General features: G+C 40.9%; 1 protein-coding gene across 2 annotated transcripts in view; it reads right to left on the bottom strand.

Moving 5' to 3' along the window:
- Positions 1–24,598, bottom strand: part of abcd3a (ATP-binding cassette, sub-family D (ALD), member 3a) — a 96,866-nt gene that overhangs the window by 67,748 nt on the left and 4,520 nt on the right. The window contains exons 2-6 of one of the 2 annotated variants that reach the window (XM_049565767.1): positions 17,656–17,692; positions 17,435–17,533; positions 15,252–15,340; positions 9,494–9,563; positions 3,447–3,544 (exon numbers count right to left, since the gene is read on the bottom strand). In XM_049565767.1, the coding sequence (XP_049421724.1) occupies positions 3,447–3,544; positions 9,494–9,563; positions 15,252–15,340; positions 17,435–17,533; positions 17,656–17,692 (393 nt within the window). Of the gene's footprint in view, positions 1–3,446; positions 3,545–5,317; positions 5,388–9,493; positions 9,564–15,251; positions 15,341–17,434; positions 17,534–17,655; positions 17,693–24,598 lie in introns of both variants that reach the window. The other variant, XM_049565766.1, reaches the window with a different exon arrangement.

Genomic DNA, 24,598 nt, shown 5'->3' on the forward strand with positions numbered 1-24,598 from the left:
AGAAAGGTAAATCAAAACCCCCTTTTGACTGCAAAAGACCTGCAGGAAGATTTGTCAGACTCTGAGTGGTGGTGCACTGTTCTGCTGTGCAGTGACACCTGTACAAATATGGAATGGAAGACTCATCAGAAGAAAACCTTTCCTTGCCTTCACCACAAAATTCAGCATCAGAAGTTTGCAAAGGAACATCTAAACAAGCCTGATGCTTTTTGGAAACAAGTCCTGTGGACCGATGAGGTTAAATAGAACTTTTTGGATGCAATAAGCAAAGGTATGCTTAGAGAAAAAAGGGTGCAAAACTTTATAAAAGGAACACCTGTCCAACCTTTTAAACACAAGGGTGAATCGATTATGCTTTGGTACTGTGCTGCAGCCAGTGGCACGGGGAACATTTCACAGGTTGAGGGAAGAATGGATTCAGTTACATTCCAGCAAATTCTGGAAGCAAACATCACACCATTTATGAAAAAGATGAAGATGAGGAGAGGATGAGGAGGACAATGATCCTAAACACACCTCGAAATCCACAATGGACTACCTCAAGACACAAGCTGAAGGTTTTTGCCATGGCCTTCACAGTCCCCTGACCTGAACATCATTGAAATTCTGTGGATAGACCTCAAAAGAGCAGCACATGCAAGACAGACCAAGAATCTTACAGAACTAGAAGCCTTTTGCAGGAAAATTGGATGAAAATTGCAAAGACTGAAAGACTCTCAGCTGGTTACAAAAACTGTTTAGAAGCTGTGATACTTGCCAAAGGGGGGTGCTGCTAAGTACTGACCATGCAGGGCGGCCAAATTTTCTGCATCAGGCCCTTTTCCTTTTTTGTTATTTTAAAACTGTAAAAGCTTCAAATTAAAAAGTAATCTTGCTTAAAATATTTTAGAAATGGTTCATCTTTAACTTCATGCCTTTTGGGAATCAGTTCATCTTCTACTTACTTCATGCCGAAACATTTCCATGCCACTGTAAGTGTGCCACTTGCTCAATGGCGCTACCAGCGTATGGTCAGACTGGTGTATGGGTGGGAACTCGAGACCACAGAGGTTGCTACTGGGCAGACTCTGGTTCCAAATGACATAAGCGCAAGATGGCAGCAGCTGAATCCGGGATATTCTGGCATCATTTTTGTACAGTGGAAGAAAGTGGAAATGCATCATCCATCTTTATATACAGTTGGCACCAAATGAAGGGCACAGTAAAAGTAAGTCTATGGCTGCAACTAACAATTCTTCTAGGGATGCACCGAAATGAAAATTTGTGGCCGAAGCATATTAAACGCTTGGCCGAATACCGAGTACCGAATACCAAATGCTGTTGTTTAATTTTTCATTAGTGTTTGCAGATGAACCCCCTCCAGATTAGTGTTGTCACGGTACCAAAACTGGGACCCACGGTATGATACCAGTGAAAGTATCACGGTTCTGAGTAGTATCAGGATACCACAGCAAAAATGAGGCAGATGTGCGTTTTGTCATTTATAAAAAGATAAATCACTTTTCTATAGTACATCAATGATATTTCAATGGAATAAATTACTTATTGACTAATTCAAAAACAGCATCAATAAGTGATTAACATAGGGGGGGATCAAAATAAAATAAATAAATGAAATAAAAATCAACCAACCACCCTCCTCCCCTGACAAGTTCCTTCATATGTAAAGAACAGTCCCTAAAGTGCGGTGAGGTTTGTGGACCGTTACCTGCCACTGAAAGACTAAAAGAGAGAAATGTGAACGGCTTGTTTCTCCTCTGATACGCCACATACTGTGTGCCACCATGGCTCGGCTGTTCAGGTACTTTTCAGCAGTCATGACAACAAGTTATTCACCTGGAGCCGGACTTTTCCGTCACCGGTAAGCCATTATTATGCGCCGCGGTATTTGACAGGAAAACATATTCCTGTCCGTGTCTGTGACCCCCGTTCAACCCACAATCGGCGGGATTTGCCTTTTCGTTTCTGCTGCTGGTTGAAATCTGTACTCACACAGCATGCTGAATAATTTATTTTGCCCGCACAAAACTATGGATGGAGTAAAATATTTCCACACTGCCGACATTTTACTCTGTCCGTCACCACACACTGTTTGATTGCATTATCAAAACACGCCGCTATTATTCGGCCTTGCTTTTCACTTATTCCACTGATTACCAAATGTGTTTTTCTCGACCGAATATATTCGGTTACTGAATATTCGGTGCATCCCTAAATTCTTCTGATTATCAAATAATCTGTGGTTAATTCTGCTCATCACAATTTCAATGAGCCCAAGGCAATGTCTTTAAACTACTAATTTTTTCTAACTAAAGATTTTCAATTTACAATGATATAAAACTGAGAAAAGTAGCACACTGTCACCTTTGAAAAGCTATAATCAGAAATTATTAAAGCCTCAGTGTGTAAAAATGGTGAATAACAGTGACATCAGCGGTCAAATTCTAGATTGCAGGGCTCACTCTCGCTCACTCGCTCACCCCTCCCGTCGGGTAAGTGGAGGAGAGAGCAGGAGTGCACAGTTGGAGTTACAGCTAAGTTGTTGATTGTTGGTTGTTTTGGCGTAGTTACGGCCAACAGTAACCTGCACTGTTCAGTAATAAACGGTGGTTTGCCGAATAACTGCGTCATCCTTTCCACACGTCCTGGCGGACGCTACAATATGTTATAGCTTACCAGTCAGATATAGGTTATCTGTGAGATATAACGTTATGTTAGGAGTGTTTTATCTCTAATTGTTTTGGTAACATGAGCAAACATTAGCACAGTAATGCTAAAATAACACGTTTTATGTGATAGTCACGGCACAGTGCGGCAAATATAGGTTGGTACAATTATAATATATGCGTTTCCAGAGTGTTCTTCCACAGTAGTTTTTTCCGCCTGGAATAAGCAACACCAGTATTCATTCGCGTTTTGTGCCGTCCTCCCTTATCTGATCTTTTTCTTTGATTTGGTGGCGTGGTTTCCCTCTTACGGACCAAAACATATGTGTGGTCCTCCATTTAAAGTGCGACAGAATCATAAAAGTACAAAGCAGGTTCACGCAGAGGCGCTTCACCTTCTCTGTTTCCAGTGACGGCAAGTTCTAGGTAAACGCGAAAGGAAAAGCGCGTATATCCCTTTTGGCCACTGTATTCAAATATGGCAACACAAGAAGGCAGCCTCCAGCATACCACCCCCTGCCTGTGTATATATAGAGGAATCATTCTAAGCCTATGAGAAAGCTTCCATTTGTATGTGAATTGCATTACACTTTAGTAAATATATATTTATGAAAGCAATAGTTGATGTAATATATGATGATAAAATAATATAATAAACAACCACGTAAATTATACATTGTAACTTCAAGTGGTCTTGTGTGATAAATGACAAACACTGAAATGATCATCAGTGGATCACATATGATGGGAAGGCAGCTTTAGTATTGCTCTAGTACTTACTGAAGGTACTGGTCATACAAGTTCTTTGTGAGCCTCTCACGGAACCTCAGCTTCAGCTCATTCAGACCCAGCTTCAGGAAGTTGTTCACCAAGGCTATCTGGAATGACCCAGTCACACATAACATACATGTATCCATCTCTCACAATGAGCTCTTTGCTTCAGTGCAAGGCTAGAAGTAGCAGGGTTTTAGAATCCATACAGTATTCACGCTGACTGTTTTTCTTTAATTTGTCCGGTTTTTCCAATTACAATGAACGGAATGAAGAAAACATGCAAAGCACAATATTTAGTTTGATTTTACAAGAGCAATGAAAACTCACAACACAAATAATAAGGCTGGAGATAGTCTATGTTTTTCTTATTGCCTTAGTGTATCCTTCAAATGTGCATGTATCCAAAGCCTGATATATCTTATTCTCTTTTGTCATAGAACTCCATGGAGTTCCAAAACTATTAACAAAAACCTTAACACTGTTGCAGTGGGGGACATTTCATTCATTTACTTTAAGTATACACTGTAGTTCATTCTGACTCAGTCCCACATATACTGCCCTAAATACTCACTAGAGCACCAAATGCGGAATAATCCGCCTCTGCAAATAGTCCAACAAATTTCTCCTGTTTGAGTAATGTTAGCTAAAAACTACACTGCCAGCTGACTAAGGAAATTGCTGAGCCATTTTAAAAGAATGAAACTATTTATTAGGTGATTTTGAAGCTTGAGGATGAGAGCCACAGACAGGGCAGGGAGTCAGTAAGACACGTCGTGATTTTGCCAAGTAGGACCAACATTGCAATCAACCAATTACAGCCCTCTGACAACATCCATGTGCTGCACCTGCACTTCTTTCAAAATTCCTTTGTGCTTCTTCTGAGCTTGTTTTCCAAATTGAAGTTAGTACAATTGAACAAAATCCTTGGTAACACTGAACAAAATCCTTATAGGCTGCTGCGAGGTTAGCAAGTTAGATTGCTAGGTAGGTAGGCTGTGAAAATGTGTTAATAGCAGGTATTTGCAACTGAGAAATAATATTATCCTTAATCTTTATTAGCTAAAAATAATCTAACATAGATGCAAGCTTACCTGTTAACATGGCCTACCTACTTAGCAAGCTAACCTGATAAAATTCTAGCCTAATATTGGCAAGTTTACTTGTTAGCATAGACTACCTAGTTAACAAGCTTACTTGCCAACCCTGCAGTAGCTTATAATGATTTTGTTAAGTGTAGGTTAAGATTTTGTTAAATTCTACTAACTTCAATTTGGAAAACTTAGCTAAGAAGAGGGACAAAGGAATTTCGAAAAAAAGTGCAGGTGCAAACACACTGATGATGTCAGAGGGCTGTGATTAGTTGATCCAAATGTTGGTCCAGGGATGCAATGAGGGATGTTGATTGAGGAGTATGTCTTACTCTGCAAAATTATGTTGTGCAATGTTGAGTATTGAGGGACGGATCAACACATCGTTAGGTTTTGTATATTCATGAGCTTTGTTAACAATGAAACATATATAGACTATAACCAGCCTTATTTAACATTGAGGCAAACAGAGGTAAGTTTGCATAACAGTGATAGACTGCTTATGTTAGTCCAAAATAATGGCCATGCTAAATGGTTGTTTTGTAAGTGCATGGAATTATTCAATAAAAACACTCCCCATCACCAGGATAATTAGTAATTACAGAGTCAAGGCAGAAATATCAGTGCTTGTCCTATCAGGTCTCCTCTGTAGTCTTTTCAGAAAATTAAACTGCCCAAACTATGTGCAGAAGTATAAACTGGCACTGAATACAGATGTGTACGGAGTAATATTTAGCAATATTTAGCAAGATCACATTCAAGAGTGTGAAAAAAAAAAAAAACACTTACAAGTGGCATGAATTTGATAAAGCTGAACAAGTAGGTCTTGAAATCTTTTGTGGAGCGACCAATAATTGCACTGCAAACCACAACATGCACAGAGATGAGCAAACATTGCCAAGAGGGTCAGTGGGACAAATACTGAGGCTTGATAAACATTTTCCTTTGGAGCCAATGCAGCTTTGCTAACCAGCTTAAAAAACAGTAACAGTGGAGTCCTGACATGGATGAACTCAGGAATACCATTCAATTCATGTATGTTCATGTTATCTTTATGGTGTACACTGACATTTTGGACAAATATTGCACAGCTGTGGTGCAATAAACTAGTGTACCTTTGAAACTTCTTTTATGTTGAGCCTGAAAATATGCTGCCAAAACTGACAGTCACAGTGATTTTGTATTCTTCTCCTAAATCTCTTGAAGGGATAGTGCACCCAAAAATGAAAATTCATCCATTATCTACTCACCCTCATGCTGAGGAACGCTCAGGTGAAGTTTTAGAGTCCTCACATCCCTTGCGGAGATCAGCAGGGGGAGCGACTAGCACACCTAATGGCTGACGGCACCCCAGACTAACGTCCAAGAACACAAAATTGAAACCACAAATTATCTCCAACATGCTCATCCGTAGTGATGCAAGTGTCCTGAAGCCCCAACATAAAAAGTTGTTTAGAAAAACATCATATGAACTCTGTTTTTAGCCTCACTATAGCCTGTAGCTCTGACTGCTTCTCTGTGCTCAGCGCTCACGTGTGCGCGCTTGCACAAGACCAGCGAAAGCATGAGCTTTGCTTACCCGTGTTTACATCACGTGACACGTGCACCGCAGGGAGAGGCAATGGTAACCACAGTAGCTAAAAGATAATTTGCACTACGGTCTTTTAGCAAAGGACAGCCCAACATGTCTGAAGACTTTGAAATTGAGGAGGAACAGCATTTCTTTGTTGTTGTTGAGCCGTATTTGTTTGAGCCAGAGTATACGGAAGCGGAACGGAACTCCGGCTACTGGACGAAGCAGCCGCCGCAGCTCATGAGCAGCCACAGAATACCGGAGTCGAGCACTGGAAACCTGGTGGTGTAGCTGTTTCAAATGCAAAGCAATGCCATCGGATGAGGAAAGTCTTTGCTGCTCAGACTGGGAATTGGTGATGCCTGCACTTGAGAATCTGGACAGCGGTACTGACGAGACTGCTGCTCTTCAGAGACCGCGCATCACCGATCACCCTGAGTGCGCACATGTGAGCGCGGAGCACAGAGAAGCAGTCAGAGCTACAGGCTACAGTGAGGCTAAAAACAGAGTTCAAATGACGTTTTTCGAAACAACTTTTTATGTCGGGGCGTCAGGACACTTGGATCACTACGGATGAGCAGTATGGAGATACTTTGTGGAATCAAATTTTGTGTTCTTGGACGTTATTCTGAGGCGCCGTCAGCCATTAGGTGTGCTAGCCGCTCCCCCCGCCAATCTCCGCAAGGGATGTGAGGACTTTAAAACTTCATCTGAGCATTCCTTAGCATGAGGGTGAGTAGATAATGGGTGCACTCTCCCTTTAATTACCATATTGTGGCATCAAAGTAGCACTGTACTGTGATAAAAATAAAGAGGGAATAGTTTCACATTAGGCTTGACAGTACATAACAGTTGTCCATGACTAATATGAAAGGTACAAGGGGCATGTGGCAGTCACAGAGAAATAAGACATTATTGGGATATTATAGGAGAGTATGTTGGACTGAGATACGAGAATTTTCCTAGTTACTAATGAACTGCAGAAGTTGCTGTGCTGAAATATGTCAATAAAATCATAAAATCAAAACTAGAATGATCACAATATTGCTGTATGTGTCAGCAAACCAGTCAGGTTGCAGTTACAGTTTCTTAAGGTGTTCTTGAGATATCGCATTCGCAAGAATGAGACTGACAAGGTCACAGTGAAGGTAACCTTTGACCACTTGATTCTAATCAGTTCATTGTGGACTCAAAGTAGACATCTGTGCCAAAGTCGAAGAAATTCCCTCGAGGTATTCTTGAGATTGCACGTTCACAGGAACGGGACAGTTGTATGTAGGTACGTATGTACGGACGGATGGACCACCTGAAAAATTAATGCCTCAAGCCACGTCTATGGCAGGCACGGAGGCATAAAAATGGTATCAGCCAAATTATTACTTTAAACATCTGTATCCAGAATTTCACAATCAGTGCATCTCTGTTATACAACTGTATTGTTTATTTATAGAGATTATATACACTCACTGGCCACTTTATTACGTACACCTTGCTAGTACCAAGTTGGACTCATTTTTGCCTTCAGAACTGCCTTAATTCTTTATGGCATAGATTCAGCAAGATAATGAGGTTTTGGTCCATATTGACATGATAGCATCACACAGTTCCTGCAGATTTGATGTAACTCTCCCATTCCACCACATCCCAAAGGTGCTCTATTAGATTGAGATCTGGTGAGTGTGGAGCATTGCAGTACAGTGAACTCATTGTCATGTTCAAGAAACCAGTTTAAGGTGATTTGAGCTTTGTGACATGGTGCATTATCCTGCTGGTAGCAGCACTGTGGTCATGAAGGGATGGACACAGTCAGCAACGATACTCTGGTGGACTGTGGCCTTTAAACAATGCTCAGTTGGTACTAAGGGGCCCAAAGTAAATAGTAAATGGACCTACATTTGTATAGTGCCTTTGTAGTCATCCGACCACTCCAAGTGCTTTTTACACTATGAGTCACATTCACCCATTCACACACATTCATTCACTGGTGGCTAAGGATACCATACAGGGTGCCACCCGCTGCTCGGTTTTAATACACTCGCACATTGATGGAAGTATCATTGGGAGCAATTTGGGGTTCAGTATCTTGCTCAAGGATACTTCGACATGCAGACTGGAGGAGGCGGGGATCCACAGCCACAGCTGCTCAGAAAATATCCCCCACACCATTACACCACCACCACCAGTCTGAACCATTTATACAAGGCAGGATGGATCCATGCTTCCATGTTGTTTACGCCAAATTCTGACCCTACCATCTGAATGTTGCAGCAGAAATCAAGACTCATCGGACCAGGCAACACTTTTCCAGTCCTCTATTGTCCAGTTTTGGTGAGCCCATGCGAAATGTAGCCTCAGTTTCCTATTCTTAGCTAACAGGAGTGGCACCCGATGTGGTCTTCTGCTGCTGTAGCACATCTGCTTCAAGGTTCGACATGTTGTTTATTCACAGATGGTCTTCTGTATATCTTGGTTTTAACGAGTGGTTATTTGAATTACTGTTGCCTTTCTATCATCTTAAACCAGTCTGACCATTATCCTCTGACCTCTGGCACCAATAAGGCATTTTCACACAGAGAACTGCTGCTCACTGGATATTTTCTCTTTCACACCATCCTCTGTAAACCCTAGAGATGGTTGTGCGTAAAAATCCCAGTTGATCAGCAGTTTCTGAAATACTCAGACCAGCCCGCCTGGCACCAACAACCATGCCACGCCTCCATTCTGAAGCTCGAACTTAAGCAAGTTGTCTTGACCATGTCTACATGCCTAAATGCATCGAGTTGCTGCCACGTGATTGGCTGCTTAGTTATTTGCGTTACCGAGCAGTTGAACAGGAGCACCTAATATAGTGGCCGGTTAGTGCATATCAGCAGTGTAGATATGAGCTTTTTGGCTTTATACTGATGAATTCAACAATGCAACTTTCTAGTTGATAAATATGACTATGTAACCTTTTTTAAAAAAAAAAAAATCTGCTATGAAGTCATTTGTAATGAAGAGAAGGCATTGTCCCACCAATAAATTGAATTACTGTTATTTCTGCATTGCTCTCAAGTGTTTCATTATCTAATTAGACACAAGACAAAGTTCAATCTTGGGTTGCTCACCAACGTCAGCAGAACTTTTGTTGTTAAAGAATATCAATTTCAGGAAAATTATAAACACATAAATTGAACGGAATTCCTTGTGAAAATGCTTTCCAGTGACTGTCAACATGATTAATGTTACCACCGAATAAAACCCCCAGGTCAGTGCTATGGCTTGGAAGGAAATGTAGACCTCAGAGAGTAAGTGGTGAAGCACAACACATCACTATTACAAAGCAAGATGTTGGGTTAGGGGTTTAAAGCTTGCTTTTTCACTTCTATGAGAAGCATGTGTGGGACAGTTACCCCTGGTATGACTGATATGTAGGAAAAGAAGTGCTTCTTGAATAGACTGCTGTCTCTGCTTATAATACCGCTGTAGAGAATCAAAACAAAGTCATCAGTTCCTGCAAAAAATCAAACAGCAGTGCATGATGGAAAACCCCACCCATTTACATAACAATCTTACATAGGAAAAGAAGAACATATTTGTTTCAGCTGCATTGGCTTTTTTAAGACTTCATGCTGTGTGTGTGACTAAAACCCACATAAGCAGAAAGACAATGTAAGATCATTTTAATGTAAACAACAAAAAACCCACAATGGATAAGGGTGAACAATGAGCAGGTCAGATTACTGGTAATTGGCAATAACTGCTTAAAATCTATTACTGTCTTGATATCATAAACTACGCCCAGTGTTTTGTGCCGATATAACTTTGCAGTGAGAGTGGACAGTGCTGGAAACACACTTTGGGCTACAATCTACACAGAAATGTCAGATTTTTTTTTTTCCTTTTAATTTTAACTTGTTCAACTCAAGACTTGGATCTATGTCAGAATTAAGCATTTCAGCTGCAGTGTAATAGCAGGTAAAGTCTACCAGTGACCAACATGAACATGCAAAAGGTCAATTATTGGTTTTCAGTCAATATGTCAGCATAGTGCATCTGTACATTATTTCTACTTAGGAAAACAAACATAAGAAACCTATTTCTGATTGAACCCAGCTGAACCTATATTCAAACTGTGGCCCATGTAGAACAGCCTCCATCTGAATGTGGATCATGTACACTTTTCTACATGGCACTGATAAAATATGAACCTTGTAGAATAAACTAACTTCACAGAGACAGAACTATATACCAAGCACAGATTGGGGCTTCATCTCCAACTATGCAGAGCAGGTTAACTGTACAGTGCAGTCCCTAAGTAGCAGTACAGTGACACAATATTTGTTTTGGACAGTTTTCATTGGGGATCCCTTACTGCTACATTTTCAGAGCCACATGATCATCTCAGAAATATATCAAGAGAAAGAGGCTTGTTGTCTCAGTCTGATGCAGGAAAACTTTTACATGAATGTATCCTCCTTCTTGGTCTGCCTACAATGACAAGAGATCAATTTGATCTTTGAATTGCCTTCTTGTGAATCTTAAAATTGATTTCAAAGTGTTGCATCTCAAAAAGCTCTACATGGCCTTGCTTCACATTGTCTCGCAACACAAAAATGCTGCCTGCTGGTCTGATTATTGTATTTCCCCAATTAAAAGCCGGTATTCTGCTGATTTACTGAGCCATGCAGCCACTGCATTGTCACAATACGGTCCTGCAAATATTTCCCAGTAAAAAGTCCTGTGTTAACAAATGAGGGGAATCTGTGCACAGAAATGTTGTTAGAGGGCTTTGATTTTGAAACAGAAACAGGAAGTGACAGGTTTAAAATAAATATTCTTATGGCACAGGCGAAACAGCTGTCTTCAGCAGCCTATCTTGTCACAAAGGTAGTGAAGTGAACAGGGTAACCTTTTTCAGGACACCTACTGAAGATCACCGCTGATTTACTATTCAATTAAAAGATGAAGGAGCTCACTAAACAATTTGAGTGATGCTCTGGACATGTGAAAGTTTTCTTTCCACTCCTACTAGACAACAGTCTCACACTGCCTCTCCATCTGCTGGTTTAACTGGGCCTGATCCAAACCCTCGTTTCTGGCCGACTTATACTGGCAGGTGAAACAGATGTCTCCATTTGTCTTTTAAGTGGTGCAGCCTTACTAAGTTCAAGTGTACAGTAGTCATTAGACCAAGTAGTGTTAAAAAAATCGTTAACCTGTAGTCCAGCAGTTGTATTTTTCCATTCTGAGTTCCCTCTTTAAATTCTGACGTTTTTGAAGGTCCATGAATGCAGCACAGGCGGAATTTTCCATGAGTTCTTTTTTCCCCTCAGTGGCAGTTTGTGACTTGCGGTGTGAATAATATGCTCCGAATGAGGTGCAATAAATGACTGAAAGGTATATATATTCCAATTGGGCTCCTGATAAACAGTACAGCTCTAAAAATAGAAAATCTATTTGTGACAGCAGATGTTTCCATGGCGATGGCCTGCCATAAATAAATGAATATGTGGGAAACCCTGTCATATCACAGAGCAACAATGGGCATGCTTTATTTGAGAAGATTACTTCATTGTTTTCCTAAACACTCTGTTTTCCACATGAACACAGATAAAAATCTGCACCATTTCTAGGGTCTTAAAACTCTTGGTGGTTCTTTAAGTCAAGGATGCTTCATTGGTAGGACAGATCCTTCCAAGTCAGGTCCTACAGAGGCTAGGCAAGACACCTTCCTAGCATTCGGTGAACACACACTGGAAAGGCTAGCGGGTGCCCAGGTGCGTGACACTAAAGAGGCCCTTCCTTAAATTCTGCCAAATGCACAAAAAATTGTCTGGTACTTCCAGCTGAGGATACACACATGCATCCTAGAAAATTCTCTGAAGGGAGGACTTGGTCCTGGGTAGGCATGCGCTGGTTACCGGTGTCACGGTTTACCATGGTAAAAGAAATGTCCAGCCTCAGTCAGTCAGTACGTCAGTAATCAGCATAAATCCACTCCTGTGCAAACTGCAAACATGGCTGGAGGAGGCGAAGCTGAACTTTTCCCCACCAGCGAAAAGGACGAAGTCGGTGGTGTGGGAACATTTTGGCTATCAGAAGAATCCACTTCGTCCCGACTTTAGAGAGCATCAGAAAAATAAATGACCGCAGAAAAACCGGAGGAAAAGCCAGAGCCAAGGCAAAGACCCGCTCCTCCCGTGCTGGGCTCCAGTTCCCAGTCGGCCGTGTTCACAGGCTGCTGCGCAATGGAAACTATGCGGAGCATGTCGGTGCTGGCGCCCCTGTCTACCTGGCGGCTGTGCTGGAGTATCTGACCGCTGAGAAGCTGGAGTTGGCTGGAAACGCTGCCCGCAACAACAACAAGACCCGTATCATCCCCCATCACCTGCAGCTGGCTGTCCGCAACGAAAAGGAGCTCAACAAGCTGCTGGGCGGAGTCACCATCGTGAAGTTAAGAAATGGCTCTATTAAACTTTTAACGGGTCTATATTAGCCTACACATTTAAACAACTGGTGTGATGATGCGTTGCACTGACAGGAGATGCCTGGTATGTGCGGTCGCTCATGAATGGTCAAACAAATATTAGCCTGCCGTTTTAAAGTCTAGAGCGCGAAAATAGGACGACGCCTGTTTTATGATGATGATGATGATGATGATTATTATTACTACTACTACTACTACTACGGCAGTAATACCGGTTACCGTGGTATTTTTGTCCACGGTTATCATACCGTCAAAATCTCATACCGGCACATGCCTAGTCCTCGGTAGAATTCAAAGGATCCTTGACATTGGAAAAGTCCTTCGGCGGGATTCGATGACTCCATGCCATTTAAGGATCCTTCCTTGACTTTGAGAAGCACAATCTGTTTGCATGTAGACGGGAGGCCATAACGCAGAGGAAAATATGCGTTTCCAAAAATATCTGTATACATATAGACATGGCCTACAACAGTGGCTTCTGTCAATACTATGGGTGTAATGATACATTGATCTGGATCAATATATCGATTTAATTATCAATGATCCCATATCATCGATGGCTGTTATTTTGAAAGTCTGTCACTGTCAAACAGCGGCAGACAGATGGCAAGCAGCCAAGAGAGAGACGATGAGGATAACATTTTTTACTCGGGAATAAATCAGCAGAGTGCAAATGTTTTGGATTTTGGAGAAAATACAGCACTACAGACAGAGCACGTGCCGTATGTAAACAATGACGTTACAGGTAATACGACGTAACGTTACTTGCCTGGAGGGCCATCTCACTCTGTTGCCTTCTTGCTTTAGCCACATTAGCTGCTCTGTTTCAACAATGTTCAGCCCCTGAAAACCTGTGCATGCAGACTAAAATTCAACTGAGCTGTTCTGTTGGGAGATGCAGCGACTTAAACCATGAGTAGAAAAAATAATAACGCTGCATGTAATTTGTTAAAGGACAACTTCGGTATTTTTCAACCTGGGCTCTATTTCCCCATGTGTATGTGTGCGTATGATTCATGGGTACAACTCGTTCTAAAAATGGTTCAGTATTGAGGGAGGCGGATGCAACCGGGAGCCGCAAAACAAGCTAAAACAGTAACAGGGGCAAATGCTTCCCGTATAAGTTTGCGCATTAAAAGTGCTTTTTTTTCCGCCACTGACCGGTCCAGATCGCCAGTGCTATGAGTGCTATGAGTGGAGTCAGCTGTCAGTCAGTGTTGGAGCAGAGAGGGGGAGGGCTGCCCCGCTTGGTACTGTAAGTGAGTATGTGTGTATGAAGTGTGTGTGTGTTACGCTAGAAGAGTCAAAGTTTGGGATGGAGTCTTTTACGTGCTACCCCCTGGAGTGTTACCGGAGTTTTTGGAGTGCTCAAATAAACGGGCCTTTTTCCCAAACGCAAGAACAGGATGTCGCGCAACACTCCGTACAGCTTTCATAGGCTGCCTTTGTCAGATGGCGAGATGCTGAAGTTGTGGCTAGTTGTACTACAAATGGATGCTAACACTCCTGTCCACACACTGCGCCTTGCAGACCATTGGGTCTGCAGTGCTCACTTCTCCCAAGATGACTACTGCCAGCCGAAGAAGAGAAGACATCCAATCCTGAAACACCTCTTCCTCAAGAAAACGGCTGTCCCACGAGTAGAGAGAGCTACAGACAGTGGAGCAAAGCTCGTGACATCACACAGCCCAGAGGTAAGAGAAAGGCTAGTATGCTATTTACAGAGATAGCACTGGCGATCTGAACCAGTCAGTGGCGAAAAAACACACACTTCATACACACATACTCACTTTCAGTACCAAGCGGGGCAGCCCTCCCCCTCTCTGCTCCAACACTGACTGACAGCTGACTCCACTCATAGCACTGGCGATCTGAACCAGTCAGTGGCAAAAAAAAAGCACTTTTAATGCGCAAACTTATACGGGACGCATTTGCCCCTGTTACCATTTTAGCTCGTTTCGCAGCTCTGGCTGCATCCGCCTCCCTCAATACTGAACCAATTATAGAACAAGTTGTACCTATGAATCATACACACACATACACATGGGGAAATAGGGCCCAGGTTGAAAAATACCGAAGTTGTCCTTTAAGCTATGAGAAGAGGAAAAATAACCGCTAGCCGCTAGGCTAATTAATCCTGATCCGCTGCGAGGGTCCAAGGGACAGAGGGATGTCGTATGTTGTAAAGCCCTGTGAGACAAATTGTGATTTCTGATATTGGGCTTTATAAATAAAATTATTGATTGATTGATTGAATTGATTAAGTTTTTTTTAAGTAATTTTCTTAATATTTTGAGTAGTGCATAATTTTTTTTTTCAGCTCCATTGTACTGGGGTGGAGGCTGACAGGAGTGGGTGGGTTGAGGCACAACTTTCAAGGATGAAAAGGCAGAAATCATTCGCATGGCTAGAGACCACTGTTTCTGTTTGCTTGTTTTTCATGGGTGAACAGACACTTTAAAATCCTACGTGCTATAGTACCATGCTAAAACCAAATCAATGTGGCATGTCCTAATACTCACAGACTGCACTGTACTGTATACAGGTCTCCTGTTTATTCAATATTAAGCACAGATTGGGTTGAATTGGCTGCGACCCGGTGTCAAAACAATACCCCCATTTCACCTCTAGGGTCATGAATTGTAAAAACTGTGATGAACTTTGAACAATAATAGTCCGACCTTTCGATCATGGTGCCGTTCTGGATCATCCATACATCACAGTAGGTTCTGGCCACCAACATGGCAGCAATAAGGATAAGGCAGCCAGTCTGTGGTGAAGACAAGAGCCACAGTGAATAGTCAGTAGAGCCTGTAAAACACTGCATATCATAAAGTCCTTTATTGTCCTGCCCTTGACTCTGCTCATATTTACTGAACTGATCAGATAAGACTACATATAACCAGAGGAACCACGTGGCTCTGACCTTGGTTTATGGAGCTGATGTATCTGTGTCAAAGGGCTCTGCTGTCTATACAGCTTGTCATTATGACATTTTGACTTCCTGTCAAGGGCTTTCTGTTTGGCCTAACTGATTTTCTGAGATATATATATATATATATATATATATATATATATATATATATATATATATATATATACATACATATACAGTGGTGGAAAAAAGTTTTCGGACACCCTTAAAATTTTACACAATCTCAAATATTATCATGAAATATTTGTGGAAAAATCTTTTTTGTGTTTCCAAAGGTGTGGCTGCATTAGACAGATACAAACAAATACAAATTATATTTTTTTGTTTATTGTTTACAAGAAAAACTAACAAAACTAAATTCTTGACAGTTTCAATATGTCAGTTCTCAACATTGTCGGTATCAAAGTCAACAAATAACAGAGAATGTGTTCAAAACTGAACAAAAAATAAATAAACCATCACATCATCAAATTAATATTTAGTAGTCCTGCCATTGGCATGTAGTAGAGCTCTAATCCTGGCTGGCATGTTCCCCACGAGCCTTTCACACTGTTGAGGGGTAATCTTGTCCCATTCTTCTTGAATTACTGCTTTTAATTCTTCTAAATTCTTTGGTTTATGCTTTGAAACAGACCTTTTGATAATCCACCACAGATTTTCAATGGGGCTCATGTCCAAGGATTGAGCTGGCCACTCTAAGACCTGGATACTGTGCTCCTGCAGCCAAGTTCTACTAGCCTTGGATGTGTGGCAAGGGGCATTATCTTGTTGAAACATCCAGTTTTTACCTCGACGGAACAGTGCACGCACAGAAGGGAGCATGTGGGTTTCGAGAATGGTACAATACTTGGTAGAGTTCAATGTGCCATCACAGACAGTGAGATGACCAACACCAGCAGCACTCATGCATCCCCAAACCATGATACTGCCTCCACCATGCTTGACAGTAGGTACTGTACATGCTGGAGATAATGCTTTGCCTGGCCTTCTGCTTACCCTCACATTAGTAGGAGGAAGATAAAGCTGGAAACTGGACTCATCTGACCACAAAATTTTCTTTCAATTCCTGGCTGTCCAGTTCTTGTGTGCCTGGGCCCAACCACACCGGGCTAACCTCTGTCTCTCATTGATCAGGGGCTTCTTGATAGCCTTGTAGGACCTTAAGCCATGATCTAAAAGTCGGCCACGTACAGTGCGGGTGGAACACTGGACACCAGTTTGGTTTGACCACTGCTGCTGAAGCTCCTGTGATGTCATTCAGCAGTTTTGCCTGCACATGCGGATCAGGATGCGGTCATTTCTTGCTGAAGAAACCCTTGGACGCCCAGATCTTGGTTTGTCTTCCAAGCTGTTGGTTCGTCTGTATTTCTGCAGAGTGTATCCAACTGCTGAAGGACTGCATCTGCACTTCCTGGCTATCTGGTGGCAGCTGTACCCTTCCTGGCTGAGAATCTTTATCTTCAGGCGTGTTTCCTGCGTTAGGTTCCTTGTTTTAGCCATTTTTGTGTCTCAAGAACTTTCAAATGTGCTGGCTTTATGTAGACATGAAGGTTGGCAACAAAAATTGTGTCTTTTAATAAAAAGAACGACTTTCATCACTGGTACCAAAATGTTTTTAATGGCTTTTTTAGGATTTTTTAGTATTTTGGCTGTGACTGTACTCAAAGAAATTGCACTTGAAGACCTAAGAGTGATTCTTAATGCAATATTTCACAAATGCATGGGGTGTCCGAAAACTTTTTTCCACCACTGTATAACTAGCTAGCTAGCTAACTATTTGGCTTATTTTATATTCATGCTTTCATTCATGCTTTGAATTGTTTGCATGCTTTCTTTTTGATTGGCTGTTTTAACACCTGGCCCAGGGACAACAGTTGAATATCAACCTTTGGCTAACACCAGCACATTTGCAGCAGTTAGATGTCATACCTCCATGCAGAAAACTCTTGGTACCATGATCCGCAGAATCCTGAAGATTCGGAGGAAAAACAACTTGTCCACTGCTGCACGGTCTTTTCTGCCATCTTTCTGTATGAAGAGACATAACAAAGGTGGGCTGTGACATAACTGCAGCTAACTATTTATGACAACTGTTATGGAAACTTTGGGCTTCACACACACATGACAATAAGATTTACTATTAGACATACCTCAGTGTTCAGCACTAAATCTGAGCCTCCTTTTTTACTGTGAAGACAGAACAATAATGAAATCAGACAGATTATATTGCTGAATTAAAGATATTAGACTGTGATTAAGTCCAGGTGGATCGACAGACAGATAGATAGGTGCTGAATAATTTATCTCCAAGGGGAAATTAACAGTTCATAATTCATATGCCAAGTTATGCTCTTCTTCATGAGTGAGGTCACAAGTGAGTAAAATAACCTGTTTTTTCAGCATTTCACATCAATTCTGAAATATAACTTGAATGCCAGTCACCAACTGTACATGTTAATAGAAAAAAAAAGTATTGAGAAGTTTTGGAAGTTGGGCTGGGGCAATAATATAATATCATATTTTACCATCTGCTAGTGTAATCATAATTCAGGGATGGCATGATAAAGAGTTTAAAATCTTGTAGCTAGCCCTTTAATATCTCTAAAGTACAGGTACTGCACTCTTAAACATGTTTTTTAAACTTTAAAGTATGGGTTGACCAATTTCTCTGTTTGTCCAAATAGCTAATTATACAGTGCCCTCCAAAAGTATTGGAACAGTGAGGCCAATTCCTTTATTTTTGTTGTAGACTGAAAATATTTGGGTTTGACATCAAAAGATGAATATGGGACAAGAGATCAACATTTCAGCTTTTATTTCCAGGTATTTACATCTGGATCTGATACACAACTTAGAAGATAGCACCTTTTGTTTGAACCCACCCATTTTCCATGAGAGCAAAAGTATTGGAACATGTCACTGACAGGTGTGTTTTGTTGCCCAGGTGTCTCCCAATTACATTGATTATTCAAACAATAAATAGCACTGAATGTCTGAGCTCAGTTTCAGATTGGTTACAATAGATTTTGCCTGTGCAGACTGCATTTAGAGGTGGAACCAACATGAAAACTAGAGAGCTGTCTATGGGTGAAAATGAAGCAATTGTGAATCTGAGAGAAGATGGACAATCAATCAGAGCCATTGCACAAACATTGGCCATAGCCAGTACAACCATTTGGAATGTCCTGAAGAAGAAAGAAACCACTGGTGTACTAAGCAACAGATGTCGAACAGGTAGACCAAGGAAAACATCAGCAGCTGATGACAGAAACATTGTGAGAGTTGTAAAGAAAGACCCTAAAACAACTGTTAGTGACATCAGCAACAACCTCCAGAGGGCAGGAGTGAAGGTATCACAATCTACTGTTCGCAGAAGACTTCATGAACAAAAGTACAGAGGCTGCACCAGAAGATGCAAACCACTCATTAGCAAGAAGAATAGGAAGGCCAGGCTGGAATTTGCCAAAAGGTACAGAGATGAGCCTCAAAAATTCTGGGAAAAAGTTTTATGGACTGATGAGACAAAGATTAACTTTTTCCAAAGTGACGGAAAGGCGAAAGTTTGGAGAAAGAAAGGATCTGCTCATGATCCCAAACATACAAGCTCATCTGTGAAACACGGTGGAGGTAATGTCATGGCTTGGGCTTGCATGGCTTCTTCTGGGACGGGCTCTTTCATCTTCATTGATGATGTAACACATGATGGCAGCAGCAAAATGAACTCAGAAGTCTACAGAAACATTTTGTCTGCTAATTTAAAGAAAGATGCAACCAAACTAATTGGGAGATCCTTCATCATGCAGCAAGATAACGACCCAAAACACACTGCCAAAACAACAAAGGAGTTCATCAGGGGCAAGAAGTGGAAGGTTTTAGACTGGCCAAGTCAGTCTCCAGACTGAAACCCAATAGAGCATGCATTTTACCTGCTGAAGAGGAGACTGAAGGGAGTAACCCCCCTAAACAAACAACAACTGAAAGAGGCTGCGGTGAAAGCCTGGAAAAGCATCACAAAAGAAGAATGCAAAAGTTTGGTGATGTCAATGGGTCACAGGCTTGATGCAGTTATTGAAAGCAAAGAATTTGCAACTAAATATTAAGTCTCATTCACTTTAATCTATTTTAAGTTTATATGTTCCAATACTTTTGCTCACCTAAAAATTTTGTCTTCCATTACAAATAATGCTATCTATCTAAGTTGTGTATCAGATCCAGATGTAAATACCTGGAAATAAAAGCTGAAATGTTGATCTCTTGTCTCATATTCATCTTTTGATGTCAAACCCAAATGTTTTCAGTCTCCAACAAAAGTAAACGAATTGGACTCACTGTTCCAATACTTTTGGAGGGCACTGTATATACATATATACGCATATATACACACACACACACACATATATACACACACACACACATATATATACATATATACACACACACACACACACACACACACACACACACACACATATATATACATATACACACACACACACACACAGAGATATATATATATATACACACATATACACATATACACACATATACACATACAGTACAGGCCAAAAGTTTGGACACACCTTCTCATTCAATGCGTTTTCTTTATTTTCATGACTATTTACATTGCAGATTCTCACTGAAGGCATCAAAACTATGAATGAACACATGTGGAGTTATGTACTTAACAAAAAAAGGTGAAATAACTGAAAACATGTTTTATATTCTAGTTTCTTCAAAATAGCCACCCTTTGCTCTGATTACTGCTTTGCACACGCTTGGCATTCTCTCGATGAGCTTCAAGAGGTAGTCACCTGAAATGGTTTTCCAACAGTCTTGAAGGAGTTCCCAGAGGTGTTTAGCACTTGTTGGCCCCTTTGCCTTCACTCTGCGGTCCAGCTCACCCCAAACCATCTCGATTGGGTTCAGGTCCGGTGACTGTGGAGGCCAGGTCATCTGCCGCAGCACTCCATCAGTCTCCTTCTTGGTCAAATAGCCCTTACACAGCCTGGAGGTGTGTTTGGGGTCATTGTCCTGTTGAAAAATAAATGATCGTCCAACTAAACGCAAACCGGATGGGATGGCATGTCACTGCAGGACGCTGTGGTAGCCATGCTGGTTCAGTGTGCCTTCAATTTTGAATAAATCCCCAACAGTGTCACCAGCAAAACACCCCCACACCATCACACCTCCTCCTCCATGCTTCACAGTGGGAACCAGGCATGTGGAATTCATCCGTTCACCTTTTCTGCGTCTCACAAAGACACGGCGGTTGGAACCAAAGATCTCAAATTTGGACTCATCAGACCAAAGCACAGATTTCCACTGGTCTAATGTCCATTCCTTGTGTTTCTTGGCCCAAACAAATCTCTTCTGCTTGTTGCCTCTCCTTAGCAGTGGTTTCCTAGCAGCTATTTGACCATGAAGGCCTGATTCGCACAGTCTCCTCTTAACAGTTGTTCTAGAGATGGGTCTGCTGCTAGAACTCTGTGTGGCATTCATCTGGTCTCTGATCTGAGCTGCTGTTAACTTGCGATTTCTGAGGCTGGTGACGCGGATGAACTTATCCTCAGAAGCAGAGGTGACTCTTGGTCTTCCTTTCCTGGGTCGGTCCTCATGTGTGCCAGTTTCGTTGTAGCGCTTGATGGTTTTTGCGACTCCACTTGGGGACACATTTAAAGTTTTTGCAATTTTCTGCACTGACTGACCTTCATTTCTTAAAGTAATGATGGCCACTCGTTTTTCTTTAGTTAGCTGATTGGTTCTTGCCATAATATGAATTTTAACAGCTGTCCAATAGGGCTGTCAGCTGTGTATTAACCTGACTTCTGCACAACACAACTGATGGTCCCAACCCCATTGATAAAGCAAGAAATTCCACTATTTAACCCTGATAAGGCACACCTGTGAAGTGGAAACCATTTCAGGTGACTACTTCTTGAAGCTCATGGAGAGAATGCCAAGAGTGTGCAAAGCAGTAATCAGAGCAAAGGGTGGCTATTTTGAAGAAACTAGAATATAAAACATGTTTTCAGCTATTTCACCTTTTTTTGTTAAGTACATAACTCCACATGTGTTCATTCATAGTTTTGATGCCTTCAGTGAGAATCTACAATGTAAATAGTCATGAAAATAAAGAAAACGCATTGAATGAGAAGGTGTGTCCAAACTTTTGGCCTGTACTGTATATATATATATATATATATACATATATACATATAGATATATAGATATAGATATAGATATATACATACATACATATATAAATTATTATGTGATATAGAAATTAAACCAAAACCAGAAACCTACTTTTTTTTTCGCCTTTACTGTTATACCTATATTACCTGCCCCTACTGCACCTCAAAACATTGGCATCGGCTATGCTTATGGCATAGATAGATAGATAGATAGATAGATAGATAGATAGATAGATAGATACATAGATAGATAGATAGATAGATAGATAGATACAGTATCAGAAATTAGCAAGGGCCACGGGCCATTTGGCCCGCAATTTATCCAAGAATGCCCCCAAAAGCCATGTTCCAGGGGGCAAAATTGTGCCCAAGTTTTCAAAACAACTATATGTATTTATATTTTTCACAGTATTACAATCTGACATTAAAGTATAATTTTATTTTCATTAAATTAATTTACCGTCACACATTTTCCAGACATAATCAACGAGATTGCACTGATTACGTGAGAGTAATCTGACAGAGAAGGGGAGGGGGCTTTGCTGTACCATAAGTATAAATTAACCATTTCTTGGGTGATCTGTATCTACACAATGACAAATTAATGAAAAATTAAGGTAGAATGAATGTTACATTTTAAATTAACTTACTTCCAGGATTGCATCTAAGGAATTTATAGTAATTTGGCCTTTTTAACAGTAAAAGTAACTGTAATGTGGTGAAACATTAGTACTGCTATCAGTAGATTAATGGTTAAATCATCACATTTAAACTGGTTGAATTATAGGAAATCTGAGTGATATTTTGCAATCATAACTTTATGTAACCCATTATTTATTCCATTTATAGTGGTTTCTACTGAAGAGTGAAGACACTATCTTAGTTGGTTTTGCTTTTCATGTGCTTATTGTTACAACATAATTACAATTTTTTGATGGCCCCCAAACATTTTGAAAATGCCCCCATTTTTTGACTGTGGGGGCCAAAATTGCCTCCAAAATATTTTGATAGATAGATAGATAGATAGATAGATAGATAGATAGATAGATAGATAGATAGATTCAAGAGTATTATCTAGACCTGCTCTATGTGTAAAGTGCCCTGAGATGACTTTTGTTGTAATTTGGCACTATATAAATAAAATTGAATCTAAAAAAACAGATAGATAATCAATGAAGTAATGTTGCTGTGGCTCGTGCGTAAATGCGCATATACTTGGCGTATCTGGAGATTTAAATAATCAATGAAGTTACTGCTTCCCACTTTTTATTCCCCTGTACAGTGTTTCCCTGCAGACCTACAGTGGAAGGATCATAACCAAAAATACTAAAGACTGTAACGTTAAAAGATATCTGCTTGAGGTTATTAAATACCTGCAGCGAGCACCCCACCCCGCAGCAGAAACAATAAGCGTGTTTCCCCATAAAGAGAGACGCTGTGCGCATTTATGCACGAGGCACAGCAGCGTCCCTATTATTAATAATATTATTATTATTTATTATTTATCTGTCTATCTATGCAGTAGGGGTACATACAGGGGCGTCGTTTCAGCAAAAGCTAAGGTATGGCAATATGACATGATGTCACAGAGCTACTGATGATGGAGTTTCAAAAATATGAACTTAAATAAAACTTCACTTTGGTCTTCGACCTGTCAGAAGTACATACTATGCTATTGAAAACTGTTTCAAAGGACATGAAGCTGTTTCTCACATTCATAATACCTCATGTCTGCATGAAATGCATGACTTGGTGAGAGCAGTGAAAACATCGGACCTATTTCGGAGCATATTTCAGCACCACGGACAGCGAGTGGACGTTTAATTATCATTAGTCAGGTGTTTAACTTCATAGAAAATAAAGAAAATAAATTAATTACAAGCTCATTTCTAGAAGATAACCAAGGGGTCCGATGTACGAAACACAGTAAAACAAAGGCCAATTTGGTACAATACTGTATGGGCGAATTTATTGGAGTGTCTCCAGAGACCAAAAATACAAGCTTAAAGTGATAGTTCAGGTTTTTGGACATGAAGTTGTGTGAAACGCTGACCATCTGTAGCTCTGATGTGACGGTGTCACTACTCTCAATGAGCCTCCTGCTCTGAGAAATCGCCCGTAGCTTACCGGAGAAAAAGTAGTTCTTAAGATGTACGGGGGACACGTAACCAAAACGTTTTAAGCTAAAAAAAAGTATGCATGTGTTTTGTTAGACTATTTCAATAATTTTAAAACATCCCCGCATTACGTCAGACCTTACTATCAATTGGGACTATTTTCTGGCCAGTATCACTCCGCTGTGCAGGCCCGCAAGACAGCACACAAACAGAAATCAATAAGACAGTTCATCACCACGCCATGCAGGTGCGCAGGATAGCAACAGCTAACGAAAACTTCATCGGCTGTTTCCAACAGAGAACCAGTAGGCTATTATTTGTGAGGAAGAAGATGTACTAGCCCTATATATACCTACTACTACAGCGCAAACACTGGCTCAGGCTCATGACACACCCTCGTCAGCTGCTGTAGGTAAACAAAGGAATACCAAAATGGTGCCAACTTGTGATTTCCCCAGCTGTGGGAATAAAAACATCGCCGGCTCCCAATTACATCGGTTTCCTGTTACAGATGTAACCCATAGGCAACTTTGGCTAACCCACCACCAGAACAAAGCAGAGACTGGTCGTATCACATATTAATTCACATGTAATTGATTACTCATGTCACGGATTTAGCAGTTAGCCTAATATAATAAACTAACTGCAGACGGTAAAACGAGGCCGCGTATAATGTACTCTCCACAACACAACAGGCTATTAATTCAATCAAACATTTTGGTTTACAGACAATCAGTTACAGACATCGTTATATAGACTGGTATTAGGTAAAATATCTCTCT

The sequence above is a fragment of the Epinephelus fuscoguttatus genome, linkage group LG21 (genome assembly GCF_011397635.1).
Source record: "Epinephelus fuscoguttatus linkage group LG21, E.fuscoguttatus.final_Chr_v1".
In the NCBI taxonomy this organism is placed as follows: Eukaryota; Metazoa; Chordata; class Actinopteri; order Perciformes; family Serranidae; genus Epinephelus; species Epinephelus fuscoguttatus.